The sequence below is a fragment of the Macaca thibetana genome, chromosome 4 (genome assembly GCF_024542745.1).
Source record: "Macaca thibetana thibetana isolate TM-01 chromosome 4, ASM2454274v1, whole genome shotgun sequence".
NCBI lineage: Eukaryota > Metazoa > Chordata > Mammalia > Primates > Cercopithecidae > Macaca > Macaca thibetana.
The window spans coordinates 53,770,605-53,785,494 of NC_065581.1; the positions used below are offsets into that span (position 1 = coordinate 53,770,605).

Genomic DNA, 14,890 nt, shown 5'->3' on the forward strand with positions numbered 1-14,890 from the left:
AATGTAAAGCTGAAATCTCTTGTGAAATAACTAGTAAAATTATACCTGAATATGTTTTTGGCTCTGCTCGTTTCGAATCACAGGGATTTTTTCTTCCTAAATTAGCTCATACAGTTAGTTCTTTCCATAAGGATACTGTTAGAACTTTAGTTTCTACTGGAAATAACGTAACTTCAGATAATTTTCTTCCTGCTCTTATAAAAGGAAAAAAATGCCAAGCAAATATGATTACTGACATTCTAGAGTGCTTTAAATTCTCTTAACAGATTGGTAGCCTAATTTTTTTACAACCTTTCTCCATATGCATGTTTTCAATCCTGGTTAAAAATTGTTATATGTACCCAAGAAGCTAGTTGTATGGTATTTGAAATAAATATTAATATTTACTTGTTGCCTTTATAATTAATACAGCTTTTGAAGGATATTTCTCTTGTATGAAATCCCCCCTTCTCTAACATCATATATCAAGACAGGACAGAATTTCATCTAGAGTCCTATAACCTTGTGGCTGCCTGTTGCTGGCATCCCCAGTTCCCTCTGATGGGTTCCTGGAGCCTGGGCAGACAGAGAGAGTTGCTTTGACAGTGACTGCAGGTTTCCTGCAGTCAAAATTGGGAATTTGGAAGGCCTTAGTTGCTTAGGTTTTATCTAATAAAACAGTTTAGGAACTCCCATGTAGAATGTCAATTTTCTCTTCAGAATATGATGAAACATTCATAGTGGTTTTTTTGTTTTGTTTTGTTTTGTTTTAGCAGCAGTATTTGCAGAAGTGTAATTCTAATAAAACTTGTCACAGCTGTTTGCTCACTTATTTTACTGTTATTGCAAAAGATAAGTTATACTCTGTGCTTTTTCTACATCTTCCACCAATTTATCACTTTCCCTCTTAAAAAATGTCCAAGTGTTTTCCAGTAGAAGGAAATACTAGGCTTAAAGGTAGGAGATAATAATTTTACATCCCATCTATGTAACGTTGGTTACATAGTAGTTTTACCTCCCTGGATCTTCATTTTTTTAGCTAGTAAATAGAAATAATGCAATCATATTTAACACATGAGGTTATTGTGATGATTAACTGAGATGATGATGATGATGGGGAAAACCTGATATTTTTAGAGTATTTAACAATTTTTAAAGCACTCATATGTTCTGGTAATATTCAAAACAACTCTTTACTGCATGCAAATATTATGTTACTTTTAGTGTCACTGTTGCATAATATTTCTATAAACGTAGAAGTGAGGTAAGGTTTCATTATAGGTTTATGCATCTTTTCTTTTGCAGAAACCACTCGACTATAAATACAGATATTTTCGTCGTGTCCCTGTACAAGAAGCAGATCAGAGTTTTCATGTGGGGCTACAGCTATGTTCCAGTGGCCACCAGAGGTTCAACAAACTCATCTGGATACATCATTCTTGTCACATTACTTACAAGTAGGTGAATGCAATAAAAATAACAAGGTTACACTATAAATGTATACTTCATATCCAGCTTAAGAATTTCAGATATGTTTCTAATTTCTCTGAGTTACATTACAAACTAAAACCAATACTACTACAAACTACTACAAACCAAGAAAATGGCCCAAATGAAAAAGACTAAGCATGCTTGAGGAAGCAGAGCATCTGGAACACTCATATAGTGCCCATTGGAATGTGAATTGGTACCATCACTTTGGAAATAAAAGTAGCATTCCATGGGGAGAATGGTACTTAGTCAGCTGTGAGCTGTCCATGCATGACTTAAAGCCATTTTAAAATACCACATTTTTCTTTTCCCACAGTTCAGTTACCATTTTTTGCTTTATTTCCTTTGTTTTATCCTCAGGGCTTATACACTGATTTAATAAAATTGTAGTTAAGAAAGTAAGTCTACTAAAAAAATAAGATCGCAGGTATTCCAAAGCCAAATCTGTTAGGTAATTCCTATTTAAAACTCTTTGTTCTATGCAGTAGCATTTACCTGTACATCATAATCAGTGAACTGAAGAGGGGAGGTGTGAGAAAGGAGCCACCATACAGAAATACATAAAACTTAAAAAGGAAGTGAAATATCAAGTCCTGTGGCTATTAAGGTTAATTAGCTCTTGTTCGATTTGAAAGAATATTGGTACGTGACTGAAGGCTCTTCGTTCTGCTTGAATCCAAAATTCTGAGAGAGAAGTTTTGAGGTCAGCTTTCATTAGCCTCTTTGCAACCTTAACCACATTGTTGAAAACTGTGTCACATTTCCACTTTACAAATAACTTTTCCCCGCTCATTTGGAAGGTCCTGACAACAGAACATTTTTCTTTCTCACTTTTGCCTACCAATTCTACTATATCTCCTTTTTGCTTCTCTCTGTAATGCTGTGGAATTTTTTTCTACTTTTCAAAGAAAGAAATCTGGGCAGGTGTGAAGGCTTATGCCTGTAATTCCAGGACTTTTAGAGGCCAAGGCAAGAGGATCACTTGAGGCCAGGAGTTTGAGACCAGCCTGGGCAAAACTGGGTGACCCCATCTCTACAAAAAATAAAAATATTAATAAAAATGTTTGCCAGGCATGGTGGTATGCACCTTGAAGTCCCGGCTAATTTGGAGGTTGAGGTGGGAAGATCATTTGAGCCCAGGAGTTCAAGGCTGCCACTGTGAGCCTTGATCATACCACTACACTCCAGCCTGGGTGATAGAGCAAGACCCTGTCTCAAAAAAGAAAAAAAGAAACCAAACCCTGAAGTAGAACCAAGCAAATGAACAATGGATGGTTATAATTTATATTGACCCATTAGAAAAACATTATTTATTTAGGAGAAAAAAGGACATTACAATACGCATTATTTGTAGCTGCTAATTATCACATTGACTTCCTGTAATATTTATAAAATCACTTGAATTCTCTGCTTTTGTTTCTCTTTCTGTCAGAAGGAAAAGAATAAAAGGCAGTGGTAGTATAACTTACCACCTACTTTCCCTCCCCCATGCCTATAATTATGCTGTTGATCATGCAATTGTTAAATAATCAAATTATATTCTAGGAATATAGTTCTTTCTGAAATATTTTAACAAGAACCTAATGTCTATAGCTTCTGACTTAAAAATTCTACTCTTAGGAGTCTCTGAAGGACATCAAAATAACATAATTTTAAATTGAGAAATAGTAGACACAATCTAAATCTCCAATTAAGTAAACTGTGGTACAAGCAGACAGTGAAATATCATCCTCACTAAAAATGTTTTCTGAAAAATAATGGTGTGGGAAAATGCAAATAAATGAAATAAAAAGCAAAATTACTGACTTTGATCTCAAGAAACACTAGAAAATATCCCTCATATGGCTCTATCTGGGTGTTGGAATTATGAGTGATGTTTCTGTATACATTTCTAAATTTTTTGAGTTTTCTACGGTATGCCTATATTATATAGAATTTCCTAAGATGAATTAAAATAAAAAAGGCTAAAGCATAGAATAACCTTCCCCAAACACACAGGATTTTAAATGACTTGAAATTTCCTCGTACTAGTAATTTTGTGCTTTGTTTTTACAGATCAACTGGTGAGACTGCAGTGAGTGCTTTTGAGATTGACAAAATGTACACCCCCTTGTTCTTCGCCAGAGTAAGGAGCTACACAGCTTTCTCAGAAAGGCCTCTGTAGAGCCTCAAGTCCAGTCCTCTATCACTTTTGCATGAATTAAAGTATATAGCGCAAAAGAGCACCTAAGTTATAAATGTGTATATATATATATATATGGAATTGGAACTTATTTTAAATTGTTGGAGTTCTTTTAAGAAGAGTATAAATTGATTATTTTTTTTATTTAAAGGGATAGTTGATTCTTGGGGTGTTTTGAAATTAAGTTGGAGTTAATTTGCTTAAGTATATTTATGTTGTGAGAAACCTTCATATGAAGTTTATCATGCCCTTTTTCAAGCAGATTTATGAGCAGATTTCTGTCACATAAGTCGTCTTCTACTTGAGCATCCTAATATTTAAATACATCAGGGGAGAGCTCCACTGGATAAGCATTTTATTTCCCGCATGGCATAATGTTTTTGCACTAAAGGCTCAAAGTGTGAGAACCTGTTCTGGATTTGTTTGAAATTGTTTCACCAATAAAGATCATAAATAAATGCTTCTTTCAAGAAAATATATTTGGATGGCCTTTTAAAAATAACAGGATATTTAATAAGAGTCCTAGATAGCCAGCAGAGACTTTAAGAATAATTGCCCCTAGCCAGGTGTGGTGGCTTGCACCTGTGGTCCCAGCTATTTGGGAGGCTGATGCAGGAGGATAACTTAAGCCCAGGAGTTTGAGTCTGGGAGTTTGAGTCCAGCATGGGCAACATAGCAAGACCCTGTCTCTTATTAAAAGAAAAAAAATAATTTCCTCATTTCATCATTGGTCTTCATATGTAGCCACAAACACTGACCTCATGTAGGCACCTTACTAATATATGACATTAAGTGAGAGTGGAATCCCTTAGGACTGGAACACTTCAAGCTCAACCAACTGACTCAGTTGTCATTCTTCACAAAAGAATAGTAGAGGATTACGTAAACCTGAGCCTGACTCTTGTTCCAGTATGAAACTTGGGGGAGAGCACCAGCCACCTAAGAAAATTGTATCTTACCTTTTTACTCAAAGGAGTCCCCCTTCCCAGTAACAGTTCTATTAGTGTTTAATTTCAGAGTTTGTGTCTGGTAGACCTCTACCTGATTCAGATGTGGTTTTGATATTTCAACCATAGTTAGAGACAATTTCTCATGTACTTTCAGAAATCAATATCTGCAGCCACTGTTACTTTTAATTGACATTAAAAGACGCTTTGTAAGTTCCCACAATTCAGTATGGGTTAGGCTTTTTAAAAAGTAAATACAGACCAGGCGTGGTGGCTCATGCCTGTAATCCCAGCACTTTGGGAGGTGGAGACAGGCAGACCACCTGAGCTCAGGAGTTCAAGACCAGCCTGGGCAACATGGCAAAACACCGTTTCTACAAAAAAAAAAAAAAAAAATTAGCCAAGTACAGTAGTGCATGCCTGTAGTCGCAGCTACTTGGGAGGCTGAGGCAGGAGAATTGCCTGAGCCTGGGAAGTGGAAGTTGCAGTGAGCCAAGATCATGCCATTCCACTCCAGCCTGGGCAACACAGTGAGACCTTATCTCAAAAAAATAATGATAGTACATGTTATGTTAAAGGTGAAAACCATACATCAAGTGTGCATATAGAAGGAAGAGAATTGGCCAGGTGTGGTGACTCACACCTATAATCCCAACACTTTGGGAGGCCAAGGCAGGAGGATTGCTTGAGGTCAGGAGTTTGAGATCAGCCTGGACAACATAGCAAGACCTCATCTCTTCTAAAAATTAAAAAAAAAAAAAAAAAAAAAAAAGCATGGTGGTGCACACCTGTGGTCCCAGCTTGTTCTTAGCCAGGAGGTTGAGGCTACAGTGAGCCAAGATTGCACCACTGTGCACCATCTTGGGTGAAGGAGCAAGACCCTGTCTCAAAAAAAAAAAAGTTCTTAGTTTGACCTTTTGTAGCAATCTGAGAAGTGTGTTTTTCAAGTTGGAAAAGAGGGAGAAAAGCAACTTGCCTAAGATAAGGTAGCTCTTCATGATATGACTATTATTTTTGATATACAAATAAATAGAACATGATTAGGACATAAATATAGCTAGAAAAATATATTCCTAAGGAAAGTGAGATTTGAGGAATCCCTTTGTTCTGCAGCATCCCTAGACTGAATGATCTGTTGCAGATAATGCATACCAAGTTCAAATTTAAAGATTTATTTGTAAGCGGTAAAGTGACTTTCACTTATTTAACTTGGAACTGGAAAAAGGAACTTTTTTCCAGATTACATTTTCTGTATATTTTTAAAATGTCTTTTTTTAAAATACAAAAGCAATATATATTTGTTGTGAGAAAATTAGAATACACAGATAATTTAAAAATAAAATTAAAAAAAACACCCAAAGATAACCAGAAGAAATTTTTGCTATGTAACCTTTTTCTTCTGGTCTCTGCAAATCCTGCCATAGAAGCTTTTTTTTTTTTTAACTTCAGGAGTGTCCTTCCTTTGCTCTATTATGACATTACAGAAATCAATACTATGGAAAGCTGGCAGCAGTATCTGGATTAACTTTTTAAAAACAATGAAAGCATTTTACAGAAATTTCATTTCAGATAGTGCTGGAACTGTCTGTGTTCAGGAGATACCCTCAGAGGGAATCTGGCCTGAGCACCATCATGTATAATCGCCTCCTCCTGTCTTGCATTTTCCTCCCAGCCCCCTTCCTGCCCGTTAGCAGAGGGCCAGGTAAGAGTGCTTGGGGCCCATAGGGGCTGTGGGTGTAGACTTCAATTACACCCCCAGCCCCCAGGGAAAAGCATTAGCTTTGAATCCTCAATCCCACGCCCTCAACCTATGGTATTTATCTTTGGATTATTCTGTGCATCTGTTAAAAATGGGACTATATTGTAAATAATGCTTTGTAAGCTTTCTCTCCCCACATAAGAATGCCATGTAAGCATTTTGTTAAATATTTTTAATGACTTTAGAGTCCAACTTTATACTCCTCTTTATGCGTTTTGGTTTTCTAATTTAATGCTAGTGTCAATGTTTTTGGAATAAACATTCCTGTGGCTAAATCTTTGCATACTTCTTGAATTATTACCTTAAGATGTTTCCAAGAAGTAGAATGACTGAATCAAAGAATGAACATTTTAAAATACCTTAAAATATACATTTTTGGTAAATAATATATACACTCTAGAAAAACTGGAAAATAGATGAGCAGACATAAGAAAATATAAATCACCTGTAGTCACTTTTTGATTTTAATCATCCTGGCCTTTCACACGTATGTGTGATTTTTCAGTCATACATTGAAACACTTCCAGTTCTGTCTCCTTTTTTTTTTTTTTTTTTTTTTTTTTTTTGAGACGGAGTCTGGCTCTGTCATCCAGGCTGGAGTACAGTGGCCAGATCTCAGCTCACTGCAAGCTCCGCCTCCCGGGTTTACGCCATTCTCCTGCCTCAGCCTCCCGAGTAGCTGGGACTACAGGCGCCGCCACCTCGCCCGGCTAGTTTTTTGTATTTTTTAGTAGAGACGGGGTTTCACCGTGTTAGCCAGGATGGTCTCGATCTCCTGACCTCGTGATTCGCCCGTCTCGGCCTCCCCAAGTGCTGGGATTACAGGCTTGAGCCACCGCGCCCGGCCAGTTCTGTCTCCTTTATCTGATGCTTTCATGCTCTGGATCTTAAAACCTGGCCAATCATTTCCCCAGTAATGGATGCTGAGTGTCAGCAACAGCTCTAGGTAAGTTGGCAACCATGACATGTATGGGCTAAGGCTCGCAAGGCTTCTCTGGCTACAGAGAATCTAACTGCAGTCAGAGCAGAAACAGAAGCCAAGGTGAGGCAGTGGGATCCCAGTTTCACAGTGACCATCCATCAGTCACTGTGACCAGTCATGATAGCCTCCACATCCAAAAAGTGATTTCAGTCTTTGGTTATGTGTAGTGAACAACACCTGCACATTTATCTCCACTGTCTCCTGAAATTCCACTAAAATGGTAGTAAAGAAATAGAAAGGGCTGGGTGCGGTGGCTCATGCCTATAATCCCAGCACTTTGGGAGGCTGAGGCCAGGGCATCACTTGAGTGAGGGCAACATAGCGAGTTTGAGGGTAACATAGGGAGACCCCCATCTTTCAAAAAAAACAAAAAAGAAAAGGCTTAAGTCCGTCAAGACAGGGAGAAGAGGAGAGGTGCTGAAAGCAGACAAGACAGGTTAGGATGTGGAAAATAGAAAGCAGGTGGGCAAGTGGTAAAGTGGTATTAAGAATGGGCTCTGTGTTGAAGTGCTAGATCCACGACTGAGTTTGAGCAAGTTGGTTAACTCTCCATGTCACAATAAATTAGAGGAAATATTATCATAGTACCTACCCACAGAGTTGAAAGGAGTAACGGATAACACTCCATGTTAATTGCTTAGGACAATGCCTGATTGAGTTGGTGCTCAGTAAATAGCAGCCATTATATGTATTATAACTGTTGCTGTTCCAGAGAGATCTGAGACGTCAGCCAGAAGCAGGGGAAGCTAAAAAGGGCAACTTAACTCAAGTAGCCTCCCACAGAAGGTAAAGCACCACATGGAAACAGCAAGACCCTGCGGGAAGAATCCGCAGCCAATTCCCAGAACTCAAGTTGTCAGGCTCACACCATCAGGCAGGAAAGTGGAGCCTTCCCCTCTAGGAAAAGATCTCCCCCCCACCCCAAAAAAGACCTGCAGATACTGACATTTAGTAATCAACAAAATAGGTCCTCTCCCACGCCTCTCAGTCAGCAAGTACCACCTACCCACGTAGTTTATAGTCAACATCATACTGGCTGCTGCTTGGCTATCAATGGACAAGCAAGGAATACCAGGCATTTGAAGAGAAAGTCTAAATGAGTGACAGAGAAATCAGACTTTTTAAGTAAGCAGAGAAAGGGGATGTGATGGCAATCAAAAAATACAGGTAGTAGAAGAAATCTGAAAGACAAAATTCTATTTCTTCAGAGACATGCAAGAAGAAACAAGAACAAAAGGCTATTAGAAAACATTGGAAGTCAGATCGTTTGAATAATACATACGCGATAGCCAAATATTTTTAAGTGTCAGATGACACATAGAATGTCAAAGCTGGAAGTTTCCCTAGAGGTCATTTACTGACCAACTATCCCCATGTGGAGGTGAGGAAATAGGGGCTCACGAAGGGTGAAGTTGTTTGCCTCAGGTGGTAAAACCAGGACCCTCACAAATTAAAGGCGTGTATTCATGCAGAGGACCTGGCAGTTGTAAGCACTCAGTAAATTCTAGTCTTAATAATGTTTATTAAGAACTTAGATGTTACTGAATGATCTTACTTATTTGTAAAATCTAAAAAAGTCAAGCTGATAGAAGACAGTAGAGTGGTGGTTACCAGGGGCTGGAGGGAAGGGTGGATGGGGAAAGCAGAGATTTTAGTCCAAGGGTATGTAAAGTTTCAGCTAGGAGGAATACATTCTAGTGATCTATGGCACAATATGCTCACTGTAGTTATTAACAATGCATATGTTTAAATGGCCAGAAGAGTATATTTTAAATGTTCTCACCACAAAGAAAGGATAAGTATATGAGGTGATAGATATGTTAATCTGATTTGCTCATTTTGCAATGTGTACATGTATCAAAACATCACATTGTACCCCACGAATATGTACCATTATTTGCTAACTTAACAATGCAGAGAATCAAGAACTTATATGTTCAACCTGGGCAACATAGACCTCATCTCTAGAAAAAAGAAAAACAAAATTGAGTCCCAGCTGTTCGGGAGCCTGAGAAGTAGAGGCTGCAGCGAGCCAAGATCATGCCACTGCACTCTAGCCTGGGCGACAGAGTAAACCCTATTCTCAAAATAAAGAAAGAACTTATATGCAAGTAATAATAAAGTCGTTTAAAAACGCTGAGAGATTATGTGTTAAGTATGAGGCAGAAGGCCTTCTTTTATATGGATTATCTCAGTTGTGCTCACAACACACAGGTATTATTGTTCCTATTTTATAAATAAGAAATTTCAGATTAAGAGAGTTTAAATAAACCTGTCAAGCTCATCCTGATTACTGAATAGTGAAGCAAGGCTAACTCCAGAATGCTTTCTCATAGCCAGAGCCAGGAGTAGAGTCCAGTTCTAAAGAAATAATATCAAAACTCCAATATGTTACAATTCCTACTGAAGCTTAGACCAGTGCTGCCCAGTAGAAATATAATTTGAACCACACATGTAATTTTTAAGTTTCTAGAGCCATTTTTTATTAAAAAGGTGAAGTTAATTTTAATAATTTATTTTAATCCAGTACTATCCAAAACAGTATCATTTTGACACGTACTCAAAAATTACTAATGGAATTTTTTTACACTTTAAAAAATTCTCAATCTTTGGAATCTGGAGTGTAATTTACACTTCCAGCACACTTCGATTGGCTTAGCCATGTTTCAAGTGCTCCTAGCGACATGTGACCAGTGACTACTGCAATGGACAGCGCAGCCATCAACCCAGGGGTGCATCATAAGAAAGAGTCAGAGGATGGTTTGTGCCAAGTTCAACCTCAGTTTCTCTCCTCGTGTAATTGGCCTAGGGATAGGTAAGCTGAGCGGGGAGCTAATGCCCAATTAATTGTTAGGCTCAGTGCCTATGTATACTTTTCCTGATTCCACCAGAAGGTGTCCCTTGTCTGTCTCCAAAATATTCCACATTGCCTCTATCCCAGCAGTTATCACACTCCATGCTAATTCTGTTTTTACATGCTAATGGCCTCCATCAAACTTGGGTTGAGGACAGGGCCCATTTCTTTTAAATCTCTGATTCCAAAGCACCTCTCTGTTGTGAACATGAGATAAAAGAATCCCTATAAAGCACTGGATACATTTCATGGGCTCTTGATGCTCTATTGGAAGAAACGAACAAAAGCATGCCTTTGTCACTAGGTGACACTCTTGTCCCAGGCTTTTTGTTTTTGCTCTTATTCTTCATAGTGTTAGGGGAAGCTGATTTTCACATTCACAAGAAAATAGAAGCATCCCAGATCTTTCTGGCTGACCTTCAAAGCTCCAAGTGACAGGATCTAAGATTTAAGATGTATATTCAAAGGGAAATGCCATATTGGTGATAGTGCCCTACCTCCTGTCATGCCAGCTCTTCAGCAAGCAGTCCAGAAATCTCAGTTTTCTTGTTTTGTTTTGTTTTGCTTTTTTAAATCTGGCCAGTTTGTCCTGGCTGCGTGAGGAAATTGAATATCCTGATTTGGAATGAATAGGAAAGGGATCCTGGGATTAGTATCTGGGGTTGGGGTTGTTGAGAGCCAGAAGAGGGGCCAACCTGTCCCCATTTGACAAGCAAGTGGCCTGATTTGTGACTCTCTTGGGAGGCCCACAGCCCCTCTTGCTGTGGTCTAATGCTCAGTGCAGAGTTTTGGGGGGACCACTGTTAAATCCACTCAAGGCTTCCATATTTGCACCTTCGTCTTATGAATCCAGTAAATATCTAGCAGCAGAATTGAGATTCAGAAAACTGTGCAAGACTATCCTAAGAATGCTGGCCAATTCTGGACATGGTGTGCATGTGTGTGTATGGTAGACTGAAGAAGGATAGTGTGGAGATTGCATAAGCAACACAGGCTTCTTTCTGCTGAAATGGCTTTTCTGTGCAGACTATTCTTCGAGTCCTGGAAATATATCCAGCCCAATTTATTGTATTCAGGCCAAAGGAGCAGTAAGTTGAAACCTGCTATATAAGTAGGATGGTCAAATAGTCAATTTATTGTCAAAATCAAGACACTTTTCAGAGGAAAGAGTAGTGTGTTTTTGTAATTGCACTGGAACAGCAAGCAAAAATCGGGAGGCTCCTGAGCAAACTGGGATGGATGGTCACTCTATATACAAGGCGTGGCCAGTGCCCTACATTCAGCTTGTTGTCAGATGTAACTCAGAATGAAGGTTATCCATTCTGTTCTGGCTATTTTTCCTCCTCAACAGAAGAAAATACCAGCGGTGTTTCCTAGTGTATGATGAGCAGAGTGACTGCGATTAGACCTCACTAATTTCCATAATTTTACCAGGAAAACCACTTTGCAGAAGGGTCCAACGTATCTGTTGCCCTGCAGTGGATTCTGAAGTCCCTCGGAATTCTCAGTGACTCTGCATTTGGCTAACAGAGGCTTTGGTACCAGGAATTCCCGACAGCTTAAAAAAGTGAATCCATATCAGATATCAGTTTCTACTTTTCTCATGATCTGTTCTTTATTTCCGTCTGATTTCTTTAAAGACTAGCTAATTTCCTCCAGGCCTAGACCTATAATCCCAAATTAATGTGGATAGTTGCAGAGAGTTATCTTTCTTTGCCTTATAGTTTGTATGTCCTTGAAGCGTATGGCTAAAAGCAAAGTCTCCTCTCCTTGCTTGTTCCTTCATCCCCAGCAGGGGTGTGTACCTCTGCATGATCTCCTAGAGGAGTGGATTGATTTTGAGCACTGCGATACAAGGAGCCAGCTGCATGGTGTGGTGCAAAGACCACACACTGGATCAGAAGACATGAGATCAGTGAACCTAGTACAGATCCTGCCCCTAGTAGATACTCAGTAAATGTGAGCTGATTCCCAATCAGATCATTCTAGTTAACCATTGCAGTGGAGGGGAGACTTCTGTGGCTTCTACCAACACTGTGTCAGAAGAGTTCTTTGCCTGGGTGCCCCCCAGTTCAAACCTAGTAGATGCTAGGACCATCCAGAGCAAGTGAGAACTACCAACACTGAGGCCTCTACAGATCAAGGATCTTTCAGCTATGGATCCTTTAAATCTTAAACATGATTCCTTTAGGTCCCTGGGGACCTGAATAAGAAAGGATCATATTCTACCCAGACATGAAAAAGTTAAGCCTTCCTCTAACTCAGAATTTGACAGGAGAAGTAAGGACGTATCATAAAACAGTGGATAGAATCAGGACTTTGGGGTTAGATAGCCCTGGGTTTTTAGTTGTTGTTTTTGTTTGTTTGTTTTGGAGATGTAGTCTTGCCCTGTCGCCCAGGCTGTAATGCACTGGTGTGACCTCCTGAATTGAAGGGACTCTCCTGCCTCAGCCTCCTGAGTAGCTGGGACTACAGGGACACGATGCCCAGGTAATTTTTTTTGTATTTTTAGTAGAGACGCAGTTTCACCATATTGGCCAGGCTGGTCTTGAACTCCTGACCTCAGGTAATCTGCCTGCCTCAGCCTCCCAAAGTGCTGGGATTACAGGCATGAGCCACTATGCCCGGCCAGCCCTGAGTTTGAGCACCTACCCTTACCAGCATCTACTTAATCAAAGTCAGTTAACACCTGGCGCCTCATTTGTAAACTGGGGATAATGAAAACTACCTGCAGGGTTGCTATGGCAACAAAATACTACAGATGTTAGGTTCCAGCACATAATAGACTCTCCATATGGAATCTATGATTATTTAAAAGGACAGTAACACTTAGGGTCACTTGAGAAAATAGCTCTATACTAAAAAGGAACCAGTGACTGCAAGATGCCAGAAAGAAGACTCTAAAATCATAAATCTCAAAACAACAACCCTAAGACTGTACTTGTGAGCCATTTCAACTATGTAGTTTATAGGAGAAATCCCTTTACACTACAGCAAGTTAAGCTTCAACTTAAATCAATGGCTGGGCTTGATTCATTGGTAGTGGTTGTCTGAAATGCTGGTTAAGAAATATTCTGCTGCTGAGTCAACTCAGTGGGGACGCGTGCCGTGGCTGACTGATCAGCGATGCCTGCTCTGGGCACAGGATTGGGAAGCAGAAGCAAGCATACCACATAGTTACCCTGTGTTCCTCACCCACCAGCTGATCAGACTGCTCTTAATACAGGGAAGAATTTGCAAGTCTAGAACAGCACTCAGGCTTTGGGTAGCTTAGGGGAAATAAATGAAAGGTAGTGATGCACCAAAGACTGATGCAAATAGGAAGGTTTGGAAGATCGTGGGAAATCTTGATAGTATGTAGGCAAAGTTCAATGATTTCCTAACTCTACCCAGGGACAGCCCCACAAGGGTAGTCAAAAGGGCCTGAGCAATTGCCTCTGAGAGCCAAGAGAAAATTCTGAATATTGGGAAACCCTAAATCAGTCCACAGAGCGTGAGTTAAAGTGCAGGAGGAGATGGGAAGAGCAACAGAGTATAAGGTAAAATTAAAGCAAATGCCCAACCTTGTCTTTGGAAACATTCGATTAAGAAGCAGTAGCTTGGGCTGGGAGCAGTGGCTCACGCCTATAATCCCAGCACTTTAGGCTAAGGCTGGTGGATCACCTGAGGCCAAGAGTTCGAAACCGGCCTGGCCAATATGGTGAAATCCCGTCTCTACTAAAAAATAAAAAAATTAGCTGGCGTGGTGGCACATGCTTGTAATCCCAGCAACGTGGGAGGCTCAGGCAGGAGAATCGCTTGAACCTGGAAGGCAGAGGTTGCAGTGAACCGAGATCATACCTGGGCAACAAAAGCGAAACTCCATCTTAAAAAAAAAAAAAAAGCACTAGCTTGGAAACAACCAAAATGGTCGCAAGCAAGAAAGCCTTAAATGCCCCACAAAGTAATGCTCCTTCCAAAAATCTAATGGCCTTCCTGTAATTGCTGAATGACGTCTCAATACATCTGTTTTGAGAGCTCTAATCTTGAGCAGAATTGAGTAAGTACAGCCTGTTTCTTTCTTAATGATAGAGTAGAAAAGATGACCTTTATAGAGGTCATGGAGATTATAAATAGCAAATTCCTATTCCTAGCCCTGCGTGCCCCCTGCCCCAACTCAACAAGAAATAGCAGCGTTTGAAGCAGACCTTCTGAGTTAGGAAAAATAATCCTGAAGAACTTGAAGAGTCAGGAGAAAAGTAAAGATCAAGAGCCTTAACTTTAAGAAAGAACAAGTTTTGGAACAGGCTCTTCTTCTCCTACCAAGACTGTCATTAAGCAGGTTTCTCTTGACGTGAGGACAGCTGCTCATGTGGTCACTTTGTTGCTTGTACCCCGAGGGTCAGCTGCATGGAGGGGCGTGGTCCATCTCTCCCCCTAATCTTTCTTTTTTTTTTTAATTTTTTTTTTGTAAATCTTTTTAATTTTGGTACCATTCCCACTGAAGTAGTTCTGAGACAGCCAATATTCTTTTATCTTTTCTTCCTACGTTTTCCAGTGCCACAGCAGACTGGGAAGTACCTGTGACATTTTCAAACTTTTTGGCAAACATTAATATATCAATTCTGGCAAATGCAGAGAGGCATTAAAAGAAATTAGGAATTGCCCATAAACTTACCATCAGAGATAACCACTGTTTACATTCACTGGCTTAGTA

General features: G+C 39.7%; 2 protein-coding genes across 3 annotated transcripts in view; one reads left to right on the forward strand and one right to left on the reverse strand.

The window, feature by feature from the left end:
* Window positions 1-4,129, forward strand: part of FBXO9 (F-box protein 9) — a 37,301-nt gene extending 33,172 nt beyond the window's left edge. For both annotated transcript variants that reach the window (XM_050789262.1, XM_050789261.1), the window contains 2 exons: window positions 1,285-1,436; window positions 3,526-4,129. In XM_050789262.1, coding sequence (XP_050645219.1) covers window positions 1,285-1,436; window positions 3,526-3,634 — 261 coding nt within the window. In that variant the 3' untranslated portion in view covers window positions 3,635-4,129. The remainder of the gene's footprint in view (window positions 1-1,284; window positions 1,437-3,525) is intronic.
* LOC126953691 (glutathione S-transferase A4) overlaps window positions 1-14,890 on the reverse strand; it is a 277,827-nt gene that overhangs the window by 113,959 nt on the left and 148,978 nt on the right. The gene's annotated exons all lie outside the window — the stretch shown is intronic.